The 26,987-nt window shown below is 35.0% G+C and overlaps 1 protein-coding gene across 1 annotated transcript in view; it reads left to right on the top strand.

Annotated features, from left to right (window-relative positions):
• GABRA2 (gamma-aminobutyric acid type A receptor subunit alpha2) overlaps positions 1-26,617 on the top strand; it is a 62,380-nt gene extending 35,763 nt beyond the window's left edge. The window contains exons 5-10 of the mRNA XM_051790054.1: positions 1,874-2,094; positions 4,401-4,483; positions 6,370-6,513; positions 7,282-7,434; positions 15,632-15,834; positions 19,553-26,617. Coding sequence (XP_051646014.1) covers positions 1,874-2,094; positions 4,401-4,483; positions 6,370-6,513; positions 7,282-7,434; positions 15,632-15,834; positions 19,553-19,861 — 1,113 coding nt within the window. The 3' untranslated portion in view covers positions 19,862-26,617. The remainder of the gene's footprint in view (positions 1-1,873; positions 2,095-4,400; positions 4,484-6,369; positions 6,514-7,281; positions 7,435-15,631; positions 15,835-19,552) is intronic.
• The last annotated feature ends 370 nt before the right edge of the window (positions 26,618-26,987 follow it).

Genomic DNA, 26,987 nt, shown 5'->3' with positions numbered 1-26,987 from the left:
TAAACTGTTGTTTTTAAATGGGATTTTAAGTTGTATGATATTTAACAAATAAAACAACATATAAGTCAGCAAATAAAGAGTACAACTGACCGTGATCTATCACAGAGAAATAAGCAAACTATTTGTCATGAGACTGTCTCTGGTAGTGATGAGAGACTGAACAAAATCGAGTATAATAGCAAAGAAATACATGTTTTAGAGGTTCATAATTTTGTATTTCAGAGATATATTTACTAAAATATTATCAAAGATAATAGCAACTGGCTTTAAAGAAAGCCAAGCAAATTAATTTTCAGTATACTGTAAATTTGATTTAATATAATTTTGAATATTTATGATTATAATTAGAAAAATGACAAAATTTTATTGTATTTTATTGTAAGACCTCTTGGTATAGCTGAAAATTGAGCTGGTGATTTTTGCCAGATTAGGTTGTAAGTATTCATAATTTCCAAAATATGCACTTGTCACAGTCCCTAATGAGAACTGTTTTCTCTCCTGCCCCTACCATGTTCCTTCAGGTGACAAAATTCTCTTTCTTTTATTCCACATGCTCTCCTTAGCCTCTGGCCCTGACCTGGAAAAGGTCCTCACAGCTCCTTGGCTCACAGACCAAAGGAGCTGAAGAGGCTGTCACTTGTCGCTGTCTAGTCAGCACTCCTTTTGTACCACTGTATGATTGATGGAGAAGAACCTTAAACCTTGTTAATCAGCACACAAGGGAGCCAGCAGAAAGTGATGGAGGCTGATAAGTTCCTTGAAGTCACTTCTATATTGAAATCACTTGAATATTTTATATTGGTTGAATTTTATCAGGACTTGTCAATTCAAAGATAATTTACTTGAAAATGGTTTATGTAAAATGGTTTATGAAGAGCAATTGCAATAGTACAAACTGTCGCAACATACAAATATTTTGAAGTCATGAGACCATTTTGTACCTGTCCAACAAAACAAAAAGGTAGCATTTGCTAATACACAGAATGCAGTTTCATTCCAACGAAGTTTTTATGCTCTTCCATTTCCAATTTATATGCTGTGCTGACAGTAGCAAAACACTAAATCAATTTCCAGATTCAATTTGAAGTTAGTGGATGAATTTACATTATCAATGTTTAATCAGTATCTTTTTTGTTTGTTTGTTGCTTAGAACAACAGCAAAACCCAGCAGATGGGATGCCCAGCACTGGGTGACACAGGCATCTGGTCTAGGTTATCAGTCTGTTTTTGCCTGCGTTCTTTTCCCGGATTATACTGCCTTCCCAAGTTTAGGCATCAGAGTAAAGTTCCATAGACAGTGTGTGCCACCTGTCAGTCATCACCTATTGTTTCCTACCTGTGTATTTTTCTTCATAAAATCCATACCACTACAGAGCCTTACATTCCTCTTTAGAAAATCTTCCTTATATCGTCCTGCTGCAATATATTGTACCCTTTACAGGTTGCCTTGTTTCCTTACTTCTAGTCTCAACCTTTCTCTTGTGCTGTTGAATGCTGGATTACTCTACAGCAGTAGATGCCACAAGAACTATTTAATGTCTTTCTGTATATTTTTTCCTTACTTCTTAATGTAAAATAGCTATGTTTACTGAAATTAGCCTTGTCACACACCCGCTGTTTATCAGGCACAGAAATCTAAATATTGGAAGTGTTCAATATACAAACAACAGCTAGCAATCATGGAGAAAGTCATACCCTTAATACATTGAATTCCTGTTTATTATTCTCAATATTATACAATTTTGTGTGGTGATCATTCTCCCTTGACAATTTTACCAAGGGAATTCTGCAAAAGAGCTTTTCTGTTTTGGTTCTCAGAAAGCAGATTAGTGTTTCATTGTGTCAAAAAAGGCATATATTTATTCCATTACAGGAATACACAATAGATGTTTTCTTCCGTCAGAAATGGAAGGATGAGAGATTAAAGTTTAAGGGCCCAATGAACATTCTTCGATTGAACAACCTAATGGCCAGCAAAATCTGGACCCCAGATACATTTTTTCACAATGGGAAGAAGTCAGTGGCTCATAACATGACAATGCCAAACAAACTCCTACGAATCCAAGATGATGGAACTCTGTTGTACACCATGAGGTAAGTCTGTTCATCGGTTCTCTACTCAAGCTATTTCTTGATGTGATTTTTTTTGAAGTAACAAATAAGGTTCCAGGAGGACTCTCCTTTGTTGTATTTCTGTCCTAGCAGAAAGAAAGCTAAAAAAATGTGTTTGGTTTCCAGTTCTGTTAAAAGTCTATTGGCTGATAATGAGTTAGATCAGTTTTCCTACATGTGCCTCAGTTTTCATATCTCTGTAATGCATTAAAGATACTGACCACCTGCATAAAGTGCTTTGAGACCTTCAGATAGAGTTTACCCACTCTTAAAATTATTAAAATAGTATATGAGTTTTGCCTGTTACTGCACCCATGGTACTGACTGTGTGAGCCCTTAAGCAAATTTATTAAGATCAGCGGCAATAAAAAAAATCAAAGAATAAAGAGTTAATAAGGTCTCAAATTCTTTCCAGCAAGAACTATAGGGAAAATATGTCTTGTTATAATAATTGTTTCTTTATATATAATTACAATATTTTACTTAGAGTTTTAATTTTTGCATCCTGTGCATCACTAGCAGCTACCATAAATATTTACCTGGTAAAAAGTATTAAATTTACTTAGAAAATAATTTATGAAAAAATTATGAATATTATGTATACATAGATATAAACAGCGTTTCTATAAGACTGATTTCTTCTTTGATTACTATTTTAACAATAATGTTACCTATATGGATTTTTTTGAAATTTCCGGACGACCCTGCCTGCCTTAGTTTCTTTCTTTTTCTTGGAGAATATTTAATAAATTGAAGTTGTTGTTCCTGTAGACTTAAAATCCCCAGCCTAAGTAAGATACAAAATGTGAGCTGCAAAGCAAACATGTACTGTGTGATTTTTTCCATGCAGCCGTACTAGCACCCCTTAAGCCTGATTTTACTCTGCAGCTCTGAATCCCTTACAATATTGAACGTTGATGGCTGGACTCCTAATGATGTTAGATGATGTAGTGGTTGGAGAGGTTCAGAAAAGTTTGCTGGAAGTCAATTGAGACACCATTTATAGTATTTTTTTCTTGGGCTCAAATCAATATTTGAACTAGTATCTGTATAACCTGACTGAAATTCTCTTCCTCCAGAAGGTATTATAATCACATACTATAAATAATAAGAAATACTATTTGAAACCATTATGAAACATAAGCTGAGTCATGTTAAGTAAAATTAACTAAACATTTTCATGACTTGTAAGTATGTTGCTTCTCAGAATATAAGGTTAATGTGTAAACTGGTTTCATTGCCTAGATTTTAAACAGCCTTTTATTCTGTGTCTAAATAAAATGATTGTGTGATTTTTATCAGAGGCTCAGGCAGTTCTTTTCTTTGCCTTCAGGTGTTTCCTGATTCTTGTCTCTCTCTGCCCCTTGAATTCAGAAAAACATTCCTGGGGAGTGGGGGAATAGAAATATGGAGTATTTTTGAGTGGAAGGTTGGGAGAAAGTAGCCAAGAATAAAAAGACTAGAAACCACTGGCAATACAGAGGGATGTAGCTGATGTTTGAGGCTGGATGAAGAAGAGCAAAGGCATCCAGAAAAAACCTCTACCAAGAGGAGGCTTCCAGGATAGGAAGGAGAAAGAGACATTTTTTTCTTGGCTTTTTTTAATTTTTTTTTTAAACAAAAATAATGAGAAAGTCTGTAAAAAAATTTCTTCAAATTGTTTTAAATTATTTTTTATTGCACTAATTCCCATATATGATACTGGGATATTGCTGGGGTTTTTTTCACGAAATCAGCAAAAGTGGATGTACTGTTCACATACTTTTGCATTTATACATAAATCAAAAGAATAATCACAAGTAACATGGAGAATGAGTAGCAACAATCTTTTGAAAGAAAGCAAATATTTTTCCTCTACATATTCCATTCAAACTAAAAAACTCAAATTCAGAAGACTCTGGAGCATAGTCCTTTGGCAAATTAACTGTATTTTATATGCTTTTATAATGAGCCTTTGAGAGCCATATAAGCACACATGTATCTCAGAATATTATGAGAAGAAAATTACTGTACTTAATAACCTGCAATTACGTAATTTATATTTGTCTTTAAATGGTCTTTGCTCATAGTTTTGAGGTCAGCTTTTTCAGATTTTTGATGTGATAAATTAATGCCTTCCAAAGGAACACATAAAAGGGGAGAAGGAAGAGCTGATCTAAATTTTTGTTAGTTTAATATAAAATTGCAATTTAGTCTCCTAAATCAGCATGCACTCTCTTCAGTTCTCTGGAACTGAATTTCTTGCCCTGCTAAATGACTTAAATGCATCATAGTCTTTTGCCTTTTAGGCTTACAGTCCAAGCTGAATGTCCAATGCACTTGGAGGACTTCCCTATGGATGCACACTCTTGCCCACTGAAATTTGGCAGCTGTAAGTATATAATGTGAAGTATAGCCTTTGGTTAGTGGATATCTAACATTGCTCAGCATAATTTTGTTTCAGTAAATTCTTACATGGAGGAAAAAAAGACCGAAATGTAGCCTTAAAACAACTTTAAAAAATCCTGTAATAATGAAACATATGCCAAGAGGCTACTTTCTTCATTTGCATTCCTAAATTGATAACCCTTCTGACTAAGTATATTAGACTTTGTGTGAACAGGAGGGATTTCTGTTAGTTTCATTTTTTTCTTACCAGTTTGTTCTTTGTTCTCTGCCTATGATTTCTGATTTTCTAATAATCCAGAGAATTCTAAATGTGAGCAATGTGATTTAAAAACCCCCCTCTCTTTCATTTCTCTCGTAGTCATCTGTGCTCCAACCTGTTGGCATATCCAGGGGACTCTTATTTCTGTTCATTTTGAATGGCTTCACACACATTTTATTTCCTTACCTTTCATTTTCAGACAACTGTGCATTTTTCAGCTTTTATTCTGGGACAGAATCTGAATGATGAATAGCGGTGAAAATAAGCAGGAATCCTGAGGATTTGGGTTTAACTGAGGCAAGTTTGCCGGTGGTATATATTTGTCACAGCTCTTCATATGCTGCTATTCTTACACTGCTGGGAGGATCATCAGCATGTATGAATGTCTTTTTTTATAAGTAAGAGAAAAGCCAAACTGAATGTATGGAAGAAGCTGTAGTTTAATAGTTCATCTTTCTTTATTATTTTCAAAAAGTCTAGTCAACAGTGGGGAGGATGTGGACAAATCAACAATTGGCCATATTGATTTGCATTTAGTGCTGATTTGCATTAAAGCAGAGATATTCTTGTGGAAAGATGGAAAGATAGATGGGAAATGTTAAGAATCTCTACGTGCTACCCACCTGCTAGATTTTGTTAGTTATGCAATTTATGTCTAGTTGCATGAAGAAGCTTCTTTCTGATCCTCTAGAGATTTCTCAAGTATTTGCAGACCAACAGAAATTATGCTTTTCTCTTTCACTGCACTACAGTTATGGTGTAAGGTTTAAAATGTACTTTTCTCAGTCATTCAAAATGAACACACAACTTTTTCCATCAGTGATTTACCCTTTTCCTTTCATGCACCATTTGCTAATAGAATATTTGGCTGGAAAATCTTCCAGGACATACTCGATTTTTTTTGTTTCTTACTACAGTGACATTGTTACTGTTTAAAATACAGCATTGATTTGCTTTCATTCTAGTTTATTTTGACAGACCCCAGGCTAAATGTATGTTTGATCATGAATGTACTGAGAGAGCAGCTGCTTAATGTCAGTGTGCACCCCAAAATGATGGCAGGGAGTGCGATTTAAGAGGGTGGGCAGGGCAAGGCACAGAGCCACTACGAGGGCACTGTCATTGACCCTGGCTTCCCATATTTAAGTCTGAATTTCAGCTAATAACAAAATGCTTGTAATACATCCCCAAAGTTGATAGTGGGGACAATGAAAGGTCAGAACAACATAGCAATGAATTTTCAAAAATGTTGTGCGTTCTAAATCTTGCAAATTGTTGTTCTCATCTGCCTTACCAAAGTTATAGGATGCATATAATACCTAATCTCCAACAATTTTTTTAACAGTGTAGAAAAGATGTTGTTTGTAATTTCAAAGCAATAAATTGTGGTTAATAAGATCACAAATGAGTGCCCTGTTCCCATGCTGCAACAGGTATTTACTCTACGGTAAAGCTGTTTAAACAGCCAAACATATTTTTTACTACATCATTTTAAACTGTTTTCAGTGAATTTTAATTTGAAAATTAACTGGGTATTGTAATTCTATGAGTTTTGATGGAAGCTGTTTAATTTAAATTGCTGACAAAATATTTTACCTTGTTTCTCACAGATGCATACACAACGTCAGAAGTGACATACATTTGGACTTATAACGCTTCAGATTCGGTACAGGTGGCACCAGATGGCTCAAGATTGAATCAGTATGACCTTTTAGGTCAAACAATTGGAAAAGAGACAGTTAAATCAAGTACAGGTTAGTAAAAGATATTTTGAAGAAAAAGGCAGTTGCTTGCTCTGAAGAATATATTTCTGGTGCTGTTAAAGGCTACTGAAAAAATTGTTGCAAAAGGTGATCTATTAGGCATAGTCAATGTACTGTACAAGTAACACAAAACAACACTTTACCGATTCTTTCATATTAATAAGTAACTGGTGATAGCAAAATTGAGCTTGTCTGCAGTGACTGTTTTTTAAATGCTGGCTGGAACTCTATGTTGAATCCTTATATTTGTAACCCAAGTTTGGAATATTTGTTTAATTTCATATGGGGACACTTTTTGTCTATTAAATGATAAAATATATAGGTTTCCCTTCCATCATGTTTTTGGCATTAAACACTGTCTTATTCTACCACACTCTAGACTGTTTTCCTACATGTGCCATTCTGTGATGGGCCCCCACGACTGCTTTCTAACCATGGTTAAGTTCTGAAGGAGCTGTTGTGTGAATGCAGAGTTGCTTATGTGCAGAAGCCTTCAGGGCTGAAGTTCTTCTCAGGGCATACAAAAGTTCCTGAAAGTTCCTTAACACTCATCTGTCATGGAACTCAGTGGGAATAAGATGTAGCTGTACTCAAAATCTTTCTTGTATTCTGTAGGATGCTTTCTATTACAGAATACTTTCAGTATAATATAACCCTGGCACATTTGGTTCACATAAATGTAGCCAACTTTCTTTTACCAAAGAAATGGACTTTCTTAAGGTTTTGTTTCATTGTATTTTGTTTGTTTGTGGTACCTAGGTGAATATACAGTTATGACGGCTCATTTTCACCTGAAGAGAAAAATTGGTTATTTTGTCATTCAGACTTACCTCCCCTGTATCATGACTGTCATTCTCTCTCAAGTGTCATTCTGGCTGAACAGAGAATCTGTACCTGCCAGGACAGTCTTTGGTGAGTATACTGAGTAGCATTAGCTCTGTTTGCAACAGCTGAAGATGCTAGGAAGTATTCTGGAAGTAAAGGCCTTTTTCATTCAAGTTAAAGTGTTTGTACAATGTGCTATTATTTCTAGTCCAGACAGCTTTCAACTGCAGCTTACACATCTCCCGAGAATCCCAAAGATTTTGGAAATTAGTACATACAAGAGAACTGTCCATATATATCCTTGACTCTTTTAAGAGGAAAAAAATTTCACAGAATAGAAAAGGTATTAATGTTTTTATTTTAAAAGTAAATTTAGTAAATTTAGATGATTTTCTGAAATAACTTACCTTGATATTATCCAAGGATTTTGGTACTTGATAAATAAGCAGATTTCTAAATATATTTGTAAAGTAAGCAAATTAAATTTGAATTTGTTGAATTATTTGTGTTAAATCTTTCAAGCTGCGGTTCTTTTAAAGAAACCCTTTTCTGAGAGTCTGGGCAACACATTTTCACTAATTCAAGTTGGAGTGTACTGTGAGGCAGTGAACAGCTTCAGCAAAGCAATATAATGGTGCTTCTCTTACAATAAGGTTTTGCTCTCTATTTAAGCCAAATAAAAAAACTCTTTCTTATTTGTGTAACTTAAAGTTCTTTTAGTTTATTTGCTTTTAGAGAAAAAAGAGATTAGCACAACAAAAATAATGTCTATGTGGAATCAGCCACATATGATTAGTCATCAGTAAACACCATGCACTCTTAAAAAAAATAGTCCAAACTCAAATGCATATTAAGTATGATGTACAACAAAGCACTTACTATCGCTCCTGGTAGAGAAAATACCACACAAAACATCATGAAAATTTCGGGTTTGAATATGAGCCTTGTTGAAGTCAAATGAAATGGGTCAGTGGTTTCAGTGGGACCAGAATTCTACCATGGTTTCCTTCTTCAAAATCTTCTATGAATTTAGACATTTCTGCTTATGAAAATGCACATTCCTGTTTCTAGCCTTGCAAGTACACTGTCAAATCCTTCTATATCTCTGTCTTTGCCCTTTTCTGTACCTGTTTCTATACATTTAGGACAGTGTAACTAGTTTCTCCAAAAAGAGTCTCACATCTACTCTTTCTAAAATGCTCTTTCTGTTATTGTGTCACTGTAAAAAGGCACTCCATCAGTAACAAGGCACTAGGATAATTTTCCTGAAATTTGTGTCTCTTCTTGTACACTTCTTTCTTGTTCTTGATTTATTTTTTGTTTAATTTATGGGGTTTTTTTAGAAATAAGCAACATCTGCATGGCAGCCTGTTGCTTTACTCTCCTGAGGATTAGTATAATATGGATAATGAACAGTGGCCTGCTTCAGGATGTTTCGAGGGAACTGTGTAGGATGGCTGCAAGAACAGAGCCACAGCACTCAGTGCCATAAAACTTGAAATCTGTTTATTAAGCACGAGGGGTATACGGAGAAGATACCATTTTCTATGGCAGTATTTTATTCCTGCCACACAGACATGGACCTCGCTTGCCACTCAGGTCTCTGGCCCCTCCAGACCAGCTTAGACTGGCACCCTGAACCCAGGGAAACAAGACACAAGACTTGGTTTTAGGTTTTAGGCTCTACCTGATGGAGCAGCCTAACCCTGGCATGCAGCATTTCACCTCAGGCTTAACCTTTTGCATTGGGTTGTGTTGGGTTAGATTTTCCCTGAGGAGCTATTTCTTAACATTCTTTTACACTCTAGATGAGGTTGTCAGCTTAAGTTGCCAATGGCCTTTCTAAATACATAACCCTGGGTGAATCTCCCAGTCTTTCTCCGTACCTACTGGCAGCAGTTGTCACTGGGATTTCTGATACCCTCTGTTCTCCTGCCTAAATGTATTACAAAAGTGTGAAGTTAGCCACAGTTTCATAACAAAGTTCAAATATTGCTTTTTACTGTTTTATGGCTGTACTGAATGATTCTTGACAGAGCTGGGGAGATGCACTCAAGGTTTTGTTTGGATAGTACTTTCAGGTGGGCTCCATCCAGTGACATCAGTAGCCCACACTACAGTTAAGTTAATAAAACAAGCTACTTTCAGCAAGGAATATAAAAATCTTAGGAGATTTTTCCTTTACACTTTTATTGATTGTACTTAATTTTTAGTTTTTATATGGAGTAGTCACTTGTTAGATACTCATCTTTGCATTGTATATTAAATATATCAATATTAAAATATAATTAAACAGAAGTTATTGGTTTTGGGAATGTGTTTTTAAAATCAATGAGAATCAATGAGACATTTATTTCAAGTACCTTCTTGAGAGCTAAGCAGTAACTATTGGAATACTGTTCCTCTCCAAGAAACATAACTTCTAGTTATTCAAAGCACCACTTAACATTTATTATTCCATGCGTGAAAGAAGTTACTTTTCCCTTTCTATTCTCTTGCAATGTAGTTTCAAGTTCTAGGTTAACATTAAGGGCCTGGTATAATGAACCATATTTTATAGTAGAGCTCTTTAATCCCTTTTCTTTGTGGTATCTATTTAATGTTGTTGACCTACCCTATCCCAAGTGAATTGTGGCCTAATGTTATGTTGCTTCAACTTTGCTTTAAATTATTGGAAGAGGAAAGTTTTGTCATCGTTGATTAAATAAGTCTTGAATATGTTTTCTGTAGCAGATAAATCTGAAAAGCTTTTGATTGCATTCTTAATGAAAGAGAATGAGCCTAGTTCATAATGCCTTCACTTAGTACAAGATTACAATCTGTTTCATTTAGTAATGTGTTTATTGTTATGTGTTTAGTGTCAACAGTATTAGCAAAACTAATCTTGTGCATCTTATTGAATTTTCACTTCATTTTTAATGGGTCATAGCATTTAGAAGCATTACGTGTTTGAATAGCAGCATTACATGCAGGTGACAGAAAATCAGAAATTAGTTTTCTTAGTGCTACAGTTATCTGTGTTTTAACTCACACAGAGTATCATTAAGGATGTTAAAATAATGTAGTTAGATATATAGCCTTTGTTAACTGAAGCAAACAAGAACAAAAATTAGTAGTCGTATTACTATGTAGTATATTGTCCAAAATGCAGAATTTTAAATTTGCAGAGCTATGTTCTTTTGTCAGCTCACTGTGATAATTTATTGTTATACTTTGTTCCTGTGTCTGTGTTTTTGTTTCTTCTTGATGTGGGTCCTTTCCATGGGGTGCAGTCCTTCTGGAACAGACTGTTCCAATGTAGGTCCCCTGTGGAGCCACAGGTCCTGCCAGCAACCTGCTCCAGTGAAGGTTTTCCATCGTCTCACAGCCTTCTTCAGGCATCCACCTGTTCTCTTGTGGGGTCCTCCATGGGCTGCAGGTGGATCTCTGCACCCCGTGGTTCTCCATGGGCTGCAGGTGGACAGCCCCTTCTCCATGGGTTGCAAGGGAATTTCTGCTCTGGTGCACCAGAGCACCTCCTCCCACTCCTTTTACACTGACCTGGGAGTCTGCAGAGTTGTTTCTCTTACATATTCTCAATCCTTTTCTCTGGCTGCTATTGCTTTTGTGCAGTAATGTTTTTTCTCTGTCTTAAATATGCCATCCCAGAGGCACTGCCACTATCACTGTTGGGCTTGGCCTTGGCCAGCAGTGGCAGGTCCGTTTTGGATTGGCTGACATTGGACCTCTCAGCCATAGGGGCAACTTATGGCAGCTTCTCACAAAAGCCACCCCTGTAGCCCCCCACTACCAAAATCTTGCCATGCAAGTGTAACTTTTTAATTGTGCCTCTACAGAAAGAGGAACCTAAAGTTTAGATTTTTTTCTCTGGTTATTTTTACATGAGAATTGAATAATAGACCTGTCTTTTTGAGCAATTCTGTATATGCAAAGTACCTTTTTCCATTTTATTGAAAGAAATCTCAACTGTCTTTATTTATTTCTCCTTTCACATGCTGCAGATTATCTTTTGTGACTGTGGAGATAGCCCACCACTCACACTTTCAGTATATAATTTTTTAATTGGGAATTTCTGCTAACTGTAGGCATAACACTCAAGTAGTAGGCACTGGACACTGGAAAACTCTAACCCTGAGTGAGAGACTGAGCTGGCTGAAAACAAACTAATATGTCTTCTCAGCTCAGTGGTGTGTGAAGGCAGTAGCTCATATTCTGTAGTGACATAATTACATACAATTTTACTGAAGTTGGGGTAAATAGCACTTGCCATTCAACTTTGGGAATAAGCTTGGCTGTTGATCGATGGGGAACTTTGTTCCATTGCTCAGTATTGATACAGTGAAGCAACATGAACACCAGCTTCACCATGTGTATATCTAGCTTAACTGACTGACTGAATACAACTTTTCTGGAAATAGATTATGTTCCTTGCCTCCCATGCCATTTAAAGAGACTGTTTTGTGTTGTTCTTTTAGTAAAAAGGGTAGACAGAACACTTGAGCTATTTTCTGTAATCTTTCTCTCAATGGTTGTTCAGACTTCTCTCCTGCTGCTTAAGCAAAATCATCGTACAGTCCTTTTGCATTGCATTTTCTAGTAATAAATATACATTGTGTAAATAAAAAACAAACAGGATGGTGTATAGCCAAATATTATGGTGCAAAATTTACTTTAAAATTACTCTATCTCCAGAATTTTTAAGCTTTTGTTTACACCTCTAACCATTTGCTCCTGGAGTGATGAAATGAAATAGTAATCTGTATCTCTAAAACAGACAACAGTCTTTCTGCAGTTATTTGTATTTATGAATCTGTTTGAGTTTTGGACCAGGTTGAGATATCTAGTTACCAAAAAACACTTGCAATTACTATTTAAAAAAAAAAAAGAGAGGAAGAGTGAAACAATAGAGCAATGACATTAACTTCCTAATTTAAAAAAAAGGCAATTTATCAATCCTTCTGTGATACGTTCTTCAACCGTTCTGTATATCTTTGCAAACTGCTGTGATGAAAGGATAAAATAGGGGGAAGACATTAGATAGCCTGATGTTATAAGAAGTAGAGGTCATTTTAAACATTTTGTATAAGTTGTTTGCAAAGCTGAAGTACCTCTTTTGTTACAGAAATCTCCTTTGGTAACTCATTAATTAGGCCTTTCAAAGGAGGTTTCAACATTCTAGCACAAGAAGGCTAAGACAAGATTAGTGTACTAAAATCTCTTCAAATTAGAAAAATCAGTTGATACACAAAAGGTGAAATTAGGTTCCAAAAAACCTTGTCCCTGCTGAGAAGTAGCCTGACTTTTACACAGAAATGTGGACATGAACTAGTCTTCATGACATATGTCATATGTGCTAGCTCCTCCAATATCCACTGTATGTTTTTAATTATGCATTTCTACTTTTTCAGATTATCTATTTTATTAACATAACAGAGCTAGTATTTTCCACAGATATAAGTTTAGTTCCAGTGAAAAGTGTTAAACTTGCAGCCCTGGAGATGGATTTTCTCTCTCCAGTAAGCAGATGCTGCTTCAAAAGCAACACCCTAAAAAAAATCCCAGGCAATCAAGTAACTCCAGTCTTGCTCTGAATGGATAAATCTGTGGTGATAGAAGATATTTAGCTTTTGTAGACATGGACTGCTGAGAACAAAACTTGTAAGGATGTTGGGAGATATTTACTCTCTACTATAAAAATGCTTGGTCCTCTTAAGAGAAAGGAAATGCCAATGGTTTATTTTTTGGACTTTTTTAAAGACTAACTGATGATTACTCTTGGTCTCTTATAAAATCTTACCTATCTATTTCCTTCTGGCATCCATTCAGTGCCACATCTGATGGGTGTTGGGCTATAGGAGATAGTTCTTGACTTATATATAAACTGTGATCTTTCTACATTTTTGGAAAATATCATGCAATCTTTCCATGGCATTTTAAATATACTTTTTTCCTCTAATATTTTGAGTACTTCGTTGTAGGGGTAAAATCTACTTACTGTTTCTTATAGCAATTTTAGTTCACTAGTGTTATGAATTAGATAAGCAATGAAGGATTGTTTTCATCTGGTCAGTGTATGATTTTGTGGGGTTTTAAGTCTTTGTGAAATAAATGAATTTGTTGACAAGATAACCATATTCCTCCACATTAATAATTTTTCAGTCCTCTCAGGTTTAGCAGTGACAAGGAGGCAGATTATTTCAATTCAGTTTTTTTCATAAAGAAGACTTGATAATACTGATTTTTGAAATTAATTATAATGTGCAAAATCATCTGTCTTTTGTCTGAAGAATAACAGCAATGTAAAAAGACTAGAGAATCCTAACTGTCAGGTATCACAGATTAAATTTTCTGTCCAATTTCTTCACACTCAATTCAGGTTAAAAGATTGTGGAAGCTTGAACATAACTGGATTTACAGAATGAAGGAATAAATGAAAGTATGTTGGCAATGGTCTGACAGCGTACTGCTTGATTGGCATTTGGGTCACAAAGTGGTGTGACTTGCTGAATTGTTTAGAGAAATTGTCAAGTGGTAGCAAGATACAAGATGCAAATTTGTGATGTTTTAATTGAGACTAGGAAAGATCAGCAGTAAATCTTAAATCAGATTTCTGAAGAAGTCAACGGGGCTTCCAGAAGATTGGTTTATTCTGAAAGGTAGGACTTAAACAGAGCAGTACCTTAGCAACTGTATATATTTACATGTAAATGAGGTCACCTTATATGTGAGAAACATACATTCATATAATTGTAATGATTTATCTGCAGCTCAGGAATGGTGTTAAACTTTGCATGTGATAACTTTAAATGTAAGATAGGCTGTCTTTTCTTTAGGTGCTGAAAATAATTAAGCTATATGTTGTGTAAGTGTTAGGAGAGAACAAGTTCTTTACAAAATATATTGTCTGCACTTTTTTGTACCATATAGTATGACAGCTGCTTCCTTTTCATTATATAGACTAGTAGATTCCAACAGTGTCATGGCTGATTCCAGGCCAAATCCACTTAAATTTATGGAGGCTGAAAAACGGCAATTAGGGATTTATGTTTGCTAAGGTGTCTGGATACTGTGTGACTCAGCAGGATGCTTCCATGCCTTGTTTTCTCTGCTGCACAGACCTTTGGAAGCTCATCAAGAGACAGTAGCACTGAGACTGAGTCCACTTAGCTTTGCTCTGCCACCCTTTGTAGCACCCTCAGAGATGGAGATTCCTTACTGGAGGGATGGAAATTGCAAAGCCTGAGGAGGTCTCAGTAGGTGTAATTGCTGCCTCTCTTCCCTTTCACACAGTGGTTAAAATTGGTTCTCTTGTAGCAGAAAGAAAGTCTGAGCTATGTCAGTCCTTCAGAACCCAGGTGACAGATTGCTGACAGCAGAAGATCTGACTTAGGAAGAATGACTTTACTTTCTCTTGGGAAACCTCTTACAACAATTTTATGAGTGTGTATTTGTTGAAGCTGTGATGTGCATGTATTTCTGCCATGGAATTCTCCTTTGCCTGTCATAATGGAGTGTGGGCTTACTGATCTGTGCTAAGTATGTCACTTTGTGTTGCTTTTAATTCTGGAGATATATTTAATGGTGACAAAGGGAATAGTTTAGTTTGTCTAAGTGGTATTCAACCTGAGGTGGGAGAACTGATTTACTTAAGGAATGGAGACTGCATTTGTGGTTATGGGTTTCTGCTTGCTATATTTGATTCAGAAAAATGTTCTTCTCTTCCTTTCCTCCCTTGTATCTTTTTTTCTGATTTTTTTTTTTTTTAGTATAATTCCTGATTTCCTACTGGGTCCTCATTATGTAAAAAGTACTGCAAAATGCTTCTAGTAACTACCACAGTGAATGAACAGTCTTCCTGGATCATCAAGTCTTGTTTTCTGACACATAATATAGTTATAATAATCTGGCATTTCAAATCAATGCTGTTCTAGAAAATAATCCATGTTACCTGAACGAAAACTTATCTTGTTTATTTATTCAACTATGTCACTGGATGGTTTGAGAGACAGTTACTGGCAAAAAAACCCAAAAAATAAAACCCCCAAACCCCTCCAACCCCCCGATATTCATCAGGGAAGTTTAGACAACAAAATTGAACTAGAATACTTCAGAGAAATATCCAGATGTAACCTTTAATATAGTTCTGACAGTTTATCACCAACTTAGATAAGCAGATTTTCCTTTGCGTTTCAAAAACATACCATAATAGTTTTTGGCTTGTATTTTTCTTAACATTCAAAATCCAAGAAAAAATGTTGATCTTATGTTTTTTGTCCCCTTGCAGGAGTAACAACTGTGTTGACAATGACAACACTAAGCATCAGTGCTCGAAATTCACTCCCCAAAGTAGCATACGCAACAGCTATGGATTGGTTTATTGCTGTTTGTTATGCATTTGTATTCTCTGCATTAATTGAATTTGCAACTGTAAATTATTTCACAAAACGAGGATGGGCCTGGGATGGAAAAAGTGTAGTGAATGATAAGGTAAGTCCTAAGGAAATAGTCCTATTTTCAGTCAATTGCACTAAACCAGCTGTAATACGTTGTTTTGATAAAATAGGCTATGTAAAAAAAATAATACATGGTTCTTTAAATCAAAAGAATGTGGGTGTATTTTCTGCCCTGAACAAAAACATATCTCCCTTGATGTAGCAAATCCCATTTGGTCTCACTAATCCAGATTTAGTTATCAAGCACTTTTTTTTTTTTAAATATTGGGAGCTGTCTGCCTTGTTTTTTAACTCCTCAGTTACAACTTTATCTGGTCATTCATAAAATTTAATACAGATTATATTGGTTGATAACCTTTTTTTTTAATCTTTTAATTCAATTGAGTTGGAAATAAGAAAAAGAATACAGAAAGATGTAATGTATATTGATTTTCCTGGTAAGTAAGGGTCAGAAAACAAATTAATGTCCATATATGTAACAACTATGAATAACAAAATCTAGAACCTTTGAATATTTCCAGTATTCTAAAACTTATCCCTAATGATAGGTAGATATTAATTTAAAAGCTAATTTAAATAGCAGCTGTACAAAATTCTTCTTCACCTATGAGGTATTGATGCTCTGAGCGTGCAGAAATACAGTCATGCCTTAATTTTTTGGTTTTGATAGTGGTGTAGGTGTGATAGCATGAAGTTTTAACTTGATAGAATTTCTTATTTCACGAACAGAATGAACTGGTGATACACCTAACTTTGTATATTTATGGATTAGAATTGTAATAACCCAGAACAAATATTAAAACCCACCTGTTTTGACTGACTTAATATATAATTTTGTTCTATCCTAGTCCCTGATTCTACCAATGAAAACAGATTTCTTCTGACAAGGAATACACTGATTTCTGTAATTCTTCTTAAAATAGGATAGAATATTGTTTGCTTCCTAAATGATTATAGTAGATGTGAAGCAAAGTTTCATCAACTGATGATTTCTCAGCACTTTGAATGCATAAAGAAGAAAAATGTTCAGATAATAGTAAAGGAGAATTAGAAGAAATGTACATTCTTTGTAAGTCCCTGTGACTTCCGTAAGGGCGTGAACTATCCATAACTTCAGGATCTGTTCCCTCCTGCTAGAGGTAGATACTGAATCACTACAAGTTTACCAGCATCTCATGAGTGAAGCTTTTCAGACTGGCACATTGCTCTTGCATTGTAATTATGTAGGGAGCCCTTATAAACTCTCTGATCATCCTTTGGTTGTTCCTTTAAAGTAGTACAGCAGTGTTGTCTCATAATCTTGGGAGCAGCAACTGTTTAACAGCTAGGTAGTATTCCTTCCTTAGGAATGACAAAATTAGTCATTACGTTCTAAGATTTATATACCATTCACATGTCCAGTTCTCTACTTTCTTCAAAATGACTTAACAAAAAGCTAAACTTTTAACATAGTCATTGTTTCTCATACGAAAATATGGTTCATCTTTATTATGCAGATTTCATTAATGGTAGTACAGATACCTTTTAAAAACACATTAATTTTGTCTGAAAGGAAGGAATTATAGATGAATTAGAGTGTTTCTCTCATAATTTGATTTGGTAATTTGTTCTTATTTTTGCTGGATGCATCTGTACACCTAAAGCCAGGCTTACTCTTCACCAATTAAAGCTAAATATGTTTCCTCAGTGACAGTCATCTGTGTTCACCTTATATGGAAATTCTTGTCTGAGTGCTGTTGACATGGAATTTGTCTCACAGGAAAGCAGGTGCAGGAACAAGCTACATATTTGGTCAACACTATTTCACATTCCAATCAACAAGGAACAATGCTAAACTCCCAACTGATTCTCAGATTCTCTTTTTATGTGACACCATCTCCTAAGACAAGGTATTTTGGGCACAGCATCTAACCATGAGGATCTTACCAAGACTTTCAGATGGCATGTATAATATAAAATTGGACATAATTTAAAACCAAAATTTGGAAATTGTGTAGATACCTCCCAGTGGAAGCAAAAAATTTAAATGCACCTGAGAAATGCACCTGTATGAGAAATGTCACAAGAATTGCCTCACTTGTGCCACTTCCATTAGATTAAAAATCAAAACAAACCAAATATTTCTTATATGATCCAAAAGTTAACTGTTTCTTCATCTGTTTAATTCTGTATTTTGTGGAAGGGATAGAATGAATCTAATATTTATTGACCTGTATCTAAATAATATATGTATATATTTCGTATTACATTATATTATTATATTTTAAGTATAAATTATATGTTATATTTTTATATATATATGTAAATAATATCTGTTGCTTCCTGAGAAACTGCCTTCTATTCTTTTCTGTAGGTTATTAGAAATTCCTTAGTTTGACATTGCTGCAAAACAGTGAATCAATCTATAACATTACAGTCTTGTTGCAGAGCTCGCCTGTGTACCTATATATATGTCTAAAACCTGAAGCCTGTATTCATTATCTACACATCCCTGTACCTATGTGTACACATAGACTCTCTACTGAACTGCTATAGGCTGAATTTTAGCCCTTTGAAAGCATACACAATCCCATAACAACACAGAATTGTTGAGGTTAGAATTGACCTCTGGGGATCATCAATTTAACTCCCCTACTCCAAGCAGGATAAGCTAGGGGTGGTTGTTCAGGGTCATGTCCAGACATTTTTTAATATCTCCAAGAATGGAGATTCCACAACCTCTCTGGACAATCTGTGCCAGTGCTTGGCCATGCTTACAGTAAAAGACTTTTTTTTTTGGTATGTCAAAGTGGTATATTCTGTATTTCAGTTTGTGCTCATTGCATCTTGTCCTTCCACTGGATATCACTGGGAAGAGTTTGGTCTTCTTTACTCTCTCCCATCAGATATTTATACACATTGTTAAGATTCCTCCCAGAGCCTTCTCTTTTCCAGGCCTAACAGCCCCAGCTCTCTCAGCCTTTCATATTTCTGATGCTTCAGGCTTTATATCATCTTTGTCGTCTTTCACTGGACTTGCTTTATTATGTCCATGTCTGTCTTGAGCCAGGAAGCACAAAACTGTACGCAGGGCTCCAGATGTGCCTCACCAGGGCTGAGTTGAGGGGAATGATCACTTCCCACGGTCTGGTGGCAACGCTCTCTGTAACGCAGCCCGGGAGGCTGTTGGCCTTTGTGTCTGTAAGGGCTCATTGCTGGCTCATGTTTGACTTACTGTCTACCAGGACCTCCTGGGCTTTCTCTGCAAAGCTGCTTTCCAGCCCATTAGCCCCAACCTGTGCTAGTGCATAGGGTTATTTCTCCCCAGGTACAGGATTTAAATTTCTCTTTGCAGAGCTTCATTAAATTATTTAAATTCCACCCCATTTTTCTTATCTTCTGCTATTTTTTAGGTTCTTATTTCTGTTCTCATCACTGCAATTCTATTGTAAGGAGAGTGATACAAAGCAACTAGAGAAAGTCCAACTCTTTTCCAGTTATCCTTAAAATCACAGTGACAGACCCTTCCTCATATAACTTCAATAGGGAATTTGATGGTGCAAAAGCAATTTTATGTCACCTCTACTTTATTTTTGGATAGACTGGAATATTTGAATTTATCAGTACGTTATTCCTGGTATTTATTTTAATATAGTCATTAGTATACTCAGAACACATACTCATTTGTTTCTTTTATTTTTGAAATTATGTTTTCTTAAGTCTATTCTGGCAAATACACATTAAATATTTAACTTCATGCTGTCTCCCAATAGAAAAAAGAAAAAGCGTCTGTCATTAAGAAAAACAATGCCTATGCAGTAGCTGTTGCCAACTATGCTCCAAATATTACCAAGGACTCAGTGCTACCAACCATCTCCAAGAGTGCTACAACTGCAGAACCCAACAAGGCAAAACCAGAAGCGAAGCCACAAGAAGCAAAGAAGACATTCAACAGTGTTAGCAAAATTGACAGAATGTCTAGAATAGTGTTTCCAGTATTATTTGGTACTTTTAATTTAGTGTATTGGGCTACATATTTAAACAGGGAGCCTGTCTTACTTGGCTTTGCGCCATCAACCTAAAAGCTGAATTGCACTGAGGACTTAACGCATCATTCTAATCAGATAGGTTGTTTGCTATGTACAGTCTGACTAATAACTGCTAATCTGTGAACCATTATGTACAGTGTGTATATAAATGTCTTGTCTGTGTATCTCCAAAGGAGGCACACAGTGTTAATTCATGGGTCTGTAAACAGATAGCACCCATGGCAAATACAGCCAGCTCTTTAAAAGTTAAACCCAGGGGACTTCGGTTAAACTAGCATTCAAATATACAGAGTTATATTCTCTCCATACAATGAAATGAAGATATGATCCTACATAATTATTTAGGAACAGTATTTTTTTAATTTAAAGTTAAAATATTTTTCTATAAAGTAACTAATTCTACTTTAATGAAAGAAAATGTCATTTAAAAAAGTGATTTTTTTTAAAAAGGTGTAATTGTTTGATACAATAGCAGTACCCATGTACATAACAGAGTACAGAGGTCATACAGTTCTACTCTTCACAAATATTCTGGATACTAGTTAGACTGAAGAGGTAGGAAAGACTACTATATGGCAAAAGCCACAAGTTTCTTACTTCTGTCCTCTTTGAAGTTGTTAATAAATTCATCTAATTGAGTTCAGGGAAAAGTGCTAATCAAATTTCCAATATCAACCAACTTCTGCTAGTGAGACTTATTCTTTTCACTGCTTTATTTATTTGATATTGCTAAACTGGGTTGTCTGGTTCAGCAAGGAATTTTTTTTGCTTATTGATTTTGTTCTTAATTGGATATTATCAGATTCATAAACGCACTCAGAAATTTTTCAGGGTTAAGTATATCAGTAATATAATATACTTTATTTCCTTGCCTAATATTTTCTTAAAGCCTGCTATTAAAATATTTACCTGTGTTTGTCCCAGGAAGCACTGTTTTCAAGGGAAATGAGAACCATGATTTAAGTTCAGGAAATTGTCCATATAATAAAATTTACTGCTGCTTTTGTAAATTGCAACTTTACATTTCGCTGACATAACTTTACAACAACTTTGTATACTAGAAATGATTTTGCTAAGATTTGAATGTTATTTTTTTAATAAAAGGTCATGCATCATCAGTAGGTATCAACTGTATTTCATATACACAGATATAACAAAATTGGAGCTGCCACTGGCAATTTTATAAGAACATTTAATACTATCAGTAAAATTGTTTTTCATCTGAGTCTTTGCAAAGATTCTTTATGCCCCTAAAGGCCTGGTAAATCATAGCATAAGAAATAATTGTGTACTGTATTTAGATTTTAGTATACTTGGCCAATCAAAAATATTTTGATTCACACATACATTAGCAGTTATTAGTTGACCTTTAAAAAAAGATACACCTTTATGATGATGTCTTCTAGTAGAGACATTTGTAGTCGTATAGTGTCATTTATTGCAGTTTTGTACAGTACTTGAGTATAGTGCATAACATAGATATGTTCAGAGTTTAAAAAAAAGTTGTACAAATATTTCTAAAATCAAATAAAAGAGTATCTTAAGTCATGGAAATGTGCTAAAAACAACAAAGAGAAACAATGCTTTCTTTTGCTGTTTTATTTTCTTGCTTTTTCTTTGCTTTTGATGTGATTCTGTTTTGTATTTTGTGTGACAGTATACACGCCAAGGTCACAAATGCATATTATGAATAGAATTAATAGTTAAGACAGAGATGGCATCAGTAAAATAAAGACATTTCATAGGTTATAAATGAAAGGGAAAAGCATGGACAAGGTGTGTATCCCTTGAATTCCCTCTAAGTAAACTGTCAGTCTAAACCTTTCTCATCAACAGTAGCTAAAAAATGAGCACTTTACTCAGAACATTAGAATAAAAATATCCTTATTTTCATATATATTTATATGTAAATGTAGATCTTCCATGTAACAGGGAGATGTGTGCAATAGTGTGATTATAAGCATAAGGCTGGAAGGCAAGCAATAAAAAAAGGTTTTTTCATGGTATAACTATACATTTTTAAAATGTTTCATTTGTAAATTATAAATTATCCCTTCAACATCACATTGTCCAGGTATGAATAAGTATATAAATATGTACATATGTACAAATAATTGTAAATATTAGGAGTATAGAAAAATCCCTTCACTTTTAACTCTGTTTTTGGCAAAGGGCTCTGACTGTATAGTTCAATGGAGGCCCATGCTAAACTGCTCTTGCTCGATTATGTTTTCTGTGACTGAGGTCTCCCTCCTGTGACCTACTGGGAGTTCATACCTTCTGTTCACATCAAGATCTAGGAATTCTCCAAACCTCACTGGACAGGGGTATGAGAAACAGAGATTTGTGTTTCACCCTTGGCTACGTCCCAAGTACTCAAAGCCTTCACAATGTTGACATGATGTTGTGTATTTCTCCATGCACGACACTGTATAGTCAGAACTCTCCCCACACCAAATATGTGTGCTCAGAGTCATGCTGAATTACCTGATAAGGAAGGATTTTGCATCCCTATCCAAAAACGGGACCCCTCAAAGGTTTTTGACAGTACAAGTCTTCTCCAGCAAGATTTCTTCTCTGGAAAATAACATCTGGATAATTCAGAGCTGCATGCAAAAAGTGTATCTTCAGTTTACACAAGAAGCTGATGATGTCTAAAGTTAGTCAGCTCTCCTACTACTGCTTTTATTGGGTACAACTATTTTTTCATTGACTGACCCTTTTCTCTGTGCTTGTGTTATGCTTAGAGTCAGTCAGTCAAAAAAACAGGTGTTTATCAGATGCTAAAGATACATTTATTGCACATTTATATAGAAAAGTAGGCAAACTATATAAATTCACTCAGTGAAAAAGAATAAATTTTAAATATTTACATGCAGTTATTGTGGGCATCAGCAAGGCTTTTAAGTGGGTATGCTCCAGAAAAGCTTCACTTTTACATTCAGTTCAGTTGGTCTACATTAAAGCAAACTCCTTCTGTGGGAAGAAGCAGTCTGCTTTATTGTTTCACTACAGAAATATTTACAGTGGGCAAACTGAGTACACGTAATTTGCAAATCTATAACACTATCAACTGGATTAGTGAATTTAAATGTGAATTTAAGTGAATGGAAGCACTGTGCAAGGAATGTCACAGTTAGACCTTCTTTTCATTTAGCAGTATAGAATCTGTGTCTAGGATTTTACAGCTGATGTCACAAAGTTAAATGCAAATACCCAGAAGTTTCATTTCATTTGAGTAGGGAGAGAGAATAAGTGAGAAAACGCAGGTCACTTCTCTCTCTCAGACTTGCACATGGAATCTACCAGTGAATTTTTTGGTTGACATATAAATCTAATTTATTTTTCCCATTACTTTTGGGTCAGGGTGTCATATTTTATACGACTTAAGAAATTAATACAATAAATACAAAGATTTTCTTACACTGTGGTAAACTTATATTGGAATTACACTAGTTCTGAATGAGGTTTATGAAATTGGTTTTCAATGTTGTACTAGGGCACAGACTTTTGAATGCATGTGGTCAGTTAATTTAACAGTAATTCACAAATCAGCATGAAAACTGTGGAAATCAGCAGTGTTTATCAGCCAGAGTTGTCTGCTGGACACTTCATGACAGATTGCTTTTAAAAGAGTGGCTTCCAAACTTCTCAATTGTACTGTAGCCAATGAAATTACCTTCACCTTCCATATCTGGGCTAATTCAACTTGTAACTGCTGCAGTGTTGAACATCTTTTTAAAAAAATTATTATGGTAGGTGTTCTGAGATATAAGCTTTAGTTTGGTAGACTACTCATACCACTGAATATTATTCTAAATTAAGGAGCTAATTTGCCTCTATAGTCACAGGAAAGAGCATTTAGACACCAAACAGGAGCCTTATGGAATCACCTTCCCTTCCCTGTTGTTATAGGTGGTGAGACTTTTCAAAAGTGGGGTGACCATAAAGTGTCTGTATGAAATCAACCAGAAGCAGCTGGAAGGGGGTAGGGATGTACGAGGGAGGAAAGGAGTATGGAGAAAAAGCTTTGTTACCATGTCAGTGGATTGTGAGGTAACTGAGGAAGAAGCTGTTGAGGAATTAATGGTGTTTTTGTTTCAGTTCTGAGCCTTCACTGCCATATGTGACTTGTGGGAAAGTAACTCTTAGAGCATATGAAATTGAAATACTTCTTGTATGACTCTGCTGAACTTACTGGACATGACTTGTGCCTTTGAAAGTGAGAGGTTTCTACTGGCTGCTTTATGAAAACAGTCCATGCAGTGTTGTGTACCTCCTGCCATTTGGGATATCTAGGATAGAGGGAGAAAAGAAGCTTCAGAAATTAAACAAAAGTTTGTTAATTCTACATTTTGTTTTCTTAAAAGGTGTGACTTTCACTTAAACTCAGACAGTCAGCATCCATCCTCCATATCTCTCATTCCTATTCTGAAAGTTTAGTAGTGCAGAAGTTTTGCCTTGGCCTTTCACAAAATAGATGGTCTATGCTGCTGAACATTTCCATTCCTAACAAATATGCACAGAAGATTATTTCGCTGTGGATATGAAGCTATCATCAGTCTGTGCCCAATTATGTGTAGACACACAATGCTAAAATTTATAAAGCAATGCAATGAGTTTTAAAGTAGAGGAAGAAAACATTTTAAAATAAACCCAGTAAGTCAAATACCTTCATTTAAAAAACACATAAGATAAATGTACAAATGTCCAAACACATTGAAATATAATCTCTGAGTGTGGTAAAATTTGATGTCACATATAAAGGTTTTGTCTTCCAGACATTGAAACACTAAAGTAATTATGTGAATTTATATGAAATTCAGCTAATGCTTCAGCCTCGAGTAAAGAGAATGGTTCTTTATAAAGGAGTGTTAGGATTCCTTCCACCTCCTCCCAGTCACAGTGTACCACCTTCTAGAATGCTCATAGTGTGCAATATAACTTTGTTATATCCCTTTAATGTCTTGATATTTTTTTCTTTTTAGTCAAGGAGACCTTCTCCACCTCATTTCTGCAGATAACCCAAACTCCCTAGCAACCAGAACTTTTAATTATCCATCTGAGAATTAGCCATCTGAGAATCCGTGAGGAACTTCATCACTTTAGGCCTTTAGTAGTAGAAGTTAAAGGATCAAACTTTGTTGCAATGAATGGCAGATCTTCATCACATAAAATGTTTGTTTTCCTCTACTTTAAACCACTTAATTTTTGAGATTCACATCTCTAGGTGAATTGTTTAACTTGTATTTTGGAGTCTGTGATTACATCTCACTGGAAGAGGCTAAACTTTGAGGGCTTGTCATCTCTGACAGAGATCAGGGCAAAATTTGCGCTGAATTTAAAACAAAACTGGTTCAAATCCTCAGGACATTCATCTACATCAATGAAGTCAGTAAGAATTTTTGCAGAAGAGGAGTACACCTAACAGTACACCTGGATGCTCCTTTGGATAGAGGTTGGCAGTTCTTTAATCCATGAAAATAAACCATTAAAAGAAGAGTCAACCATACTGAAACACAGGACTTGATGTCTTTTCTATTTCTGGTATATATTAATGCCCTTTAAGAATGTTTACAAAGAGCTATGAGTTAGGATTAGGTGATAACACTAACAAAAAGGAATTTGGAGGATGTTTTGAAATATGCAAGATACTCTTCCTCTAGTGTTGAAGTCTACATAAATACATATGATTATATTTTTATTAAAAATTCTATTTTGCTTTTAAATTTTAATTCTTTTCATAATGTTGTGATTACTTCACTCAGTCAGGGGTTCTGGTATATGTCTTTATGCATTCAAGGTTTTTAATGGTTGCAATGAGTGGTTTTCATTCATCTGATATTAAAAGAGGCAAGCTCAAGTTTCAACAGGTTGAAGTGTTACATTTGTTTTCCAGTACTTTATCCATCTAACTATGCTGTTGAGGATGAATGGAAATAGAGAATGAAACAAGATATTACTTTGATAAACTGATTTTGATATTCTTTATTAGGTGTTCATTTTGGCTGAATTTATCAGTTTGTAGGCTACTGTAGCTTAGCATTAGCACGGAATGCAATGTAGTACTTTACATCTATTAGAATACATATGCACCGTATCTATAAACTGTTAAAAAATCAGTTCCTAAACAGCACCCCTACACCCTCTCCCCTCCAAATAGTCACTTTATTAGGAAACATTTGAAGGCACTTTAATTTTAATGGACCTGATTACACTAAATCTTTTTATACTTTATTAAAAAAATAGTAAAAATACAGTGGAGTCTGATTCAGACATGGTTAGCAACTTCTCAGCTGGGCTGGAGTCAGAAAGCATTTATTCATTGTATGACAAATCTACTTTAGTGAGTCACTTAGGCATGAAAATGTATAGGACTTGGAAAATAAATGCTTCCAGTATACTAACAAGAAATAAGGAAACAGGAAGAATGAAACCAATAATTTTAAAGAAAATTAAACACCAATCAAATATGCACAGTAAGAAACTGCATGATAAATGTAAGTATACTTAACTTTGAACATGAACATCATACAAAATCTTCTGGGTGACAGTTCACTTATTTAGTAGGTTTCATAGTTATAAATAATTAAAGAGGATAATAATATTCTGTAATTTGTGACCTTGTTTTAACTGGGAAAATTGTTACTTTTCTAAAATGTAAAAGAAATAACTGGATTTATGTTTGAATGTGTCACTGCTTGCTGTTGAAGAATATTTATTAACCACATGCAAAATATTGCTTAACATTATCTTTTTGTACTTCTTATTAAAGTTAATTTAAATATAGCACATTTTGTATTTTTGTTTTTAATGCTTTGACAGCAAAAATTCCCTTCATGGCTTTTCTCATAGGACTACTGTGTGGGTTTTTCATTTGCTTGCTTTTAAGCAACCCATTACAGCCTCTATGAAGGTGCTTTTTTATTAAAGACAGAATTTCCAAAAGGAAGCTAACAATATATTGGAAAAAAATATTCCTTGTCTTGATGAGAGTTTAACAGGTTTCCTATTTATATAATGAGATTGCCCTCATGTATTCATATTCACATGCCATTGTTTCATGTTTTCGGAAGGCTATAAAACATATTATTGCTGCTGGGTATACACTAACCACCAGTCTATGTGAAACACAAGAAACCTCCTACTGGACACCTTG

The sequence above is a fragment of the Manacus candei genome, unplaced genomic scaffold (assembly GCF_025592945.1).
Source record: "Manacus candei isolate 608988 ecotype Guabito, Panama unplaced genomic scaffold, ASM2559294v1 h1tg000028l, whole genome shotgun sequence".
NCBI classification, from domain to species: domain Eukaryota; kingdom Metazoa; phylum Chordata; class Aves; order Passeriformes; family Pipridae; genus Manacus; species Manacus candei.
Note: the sequence above shows the minus strand (reverse complement) of the source record. Positions and strands in the feature narration are given on the sequence as shown.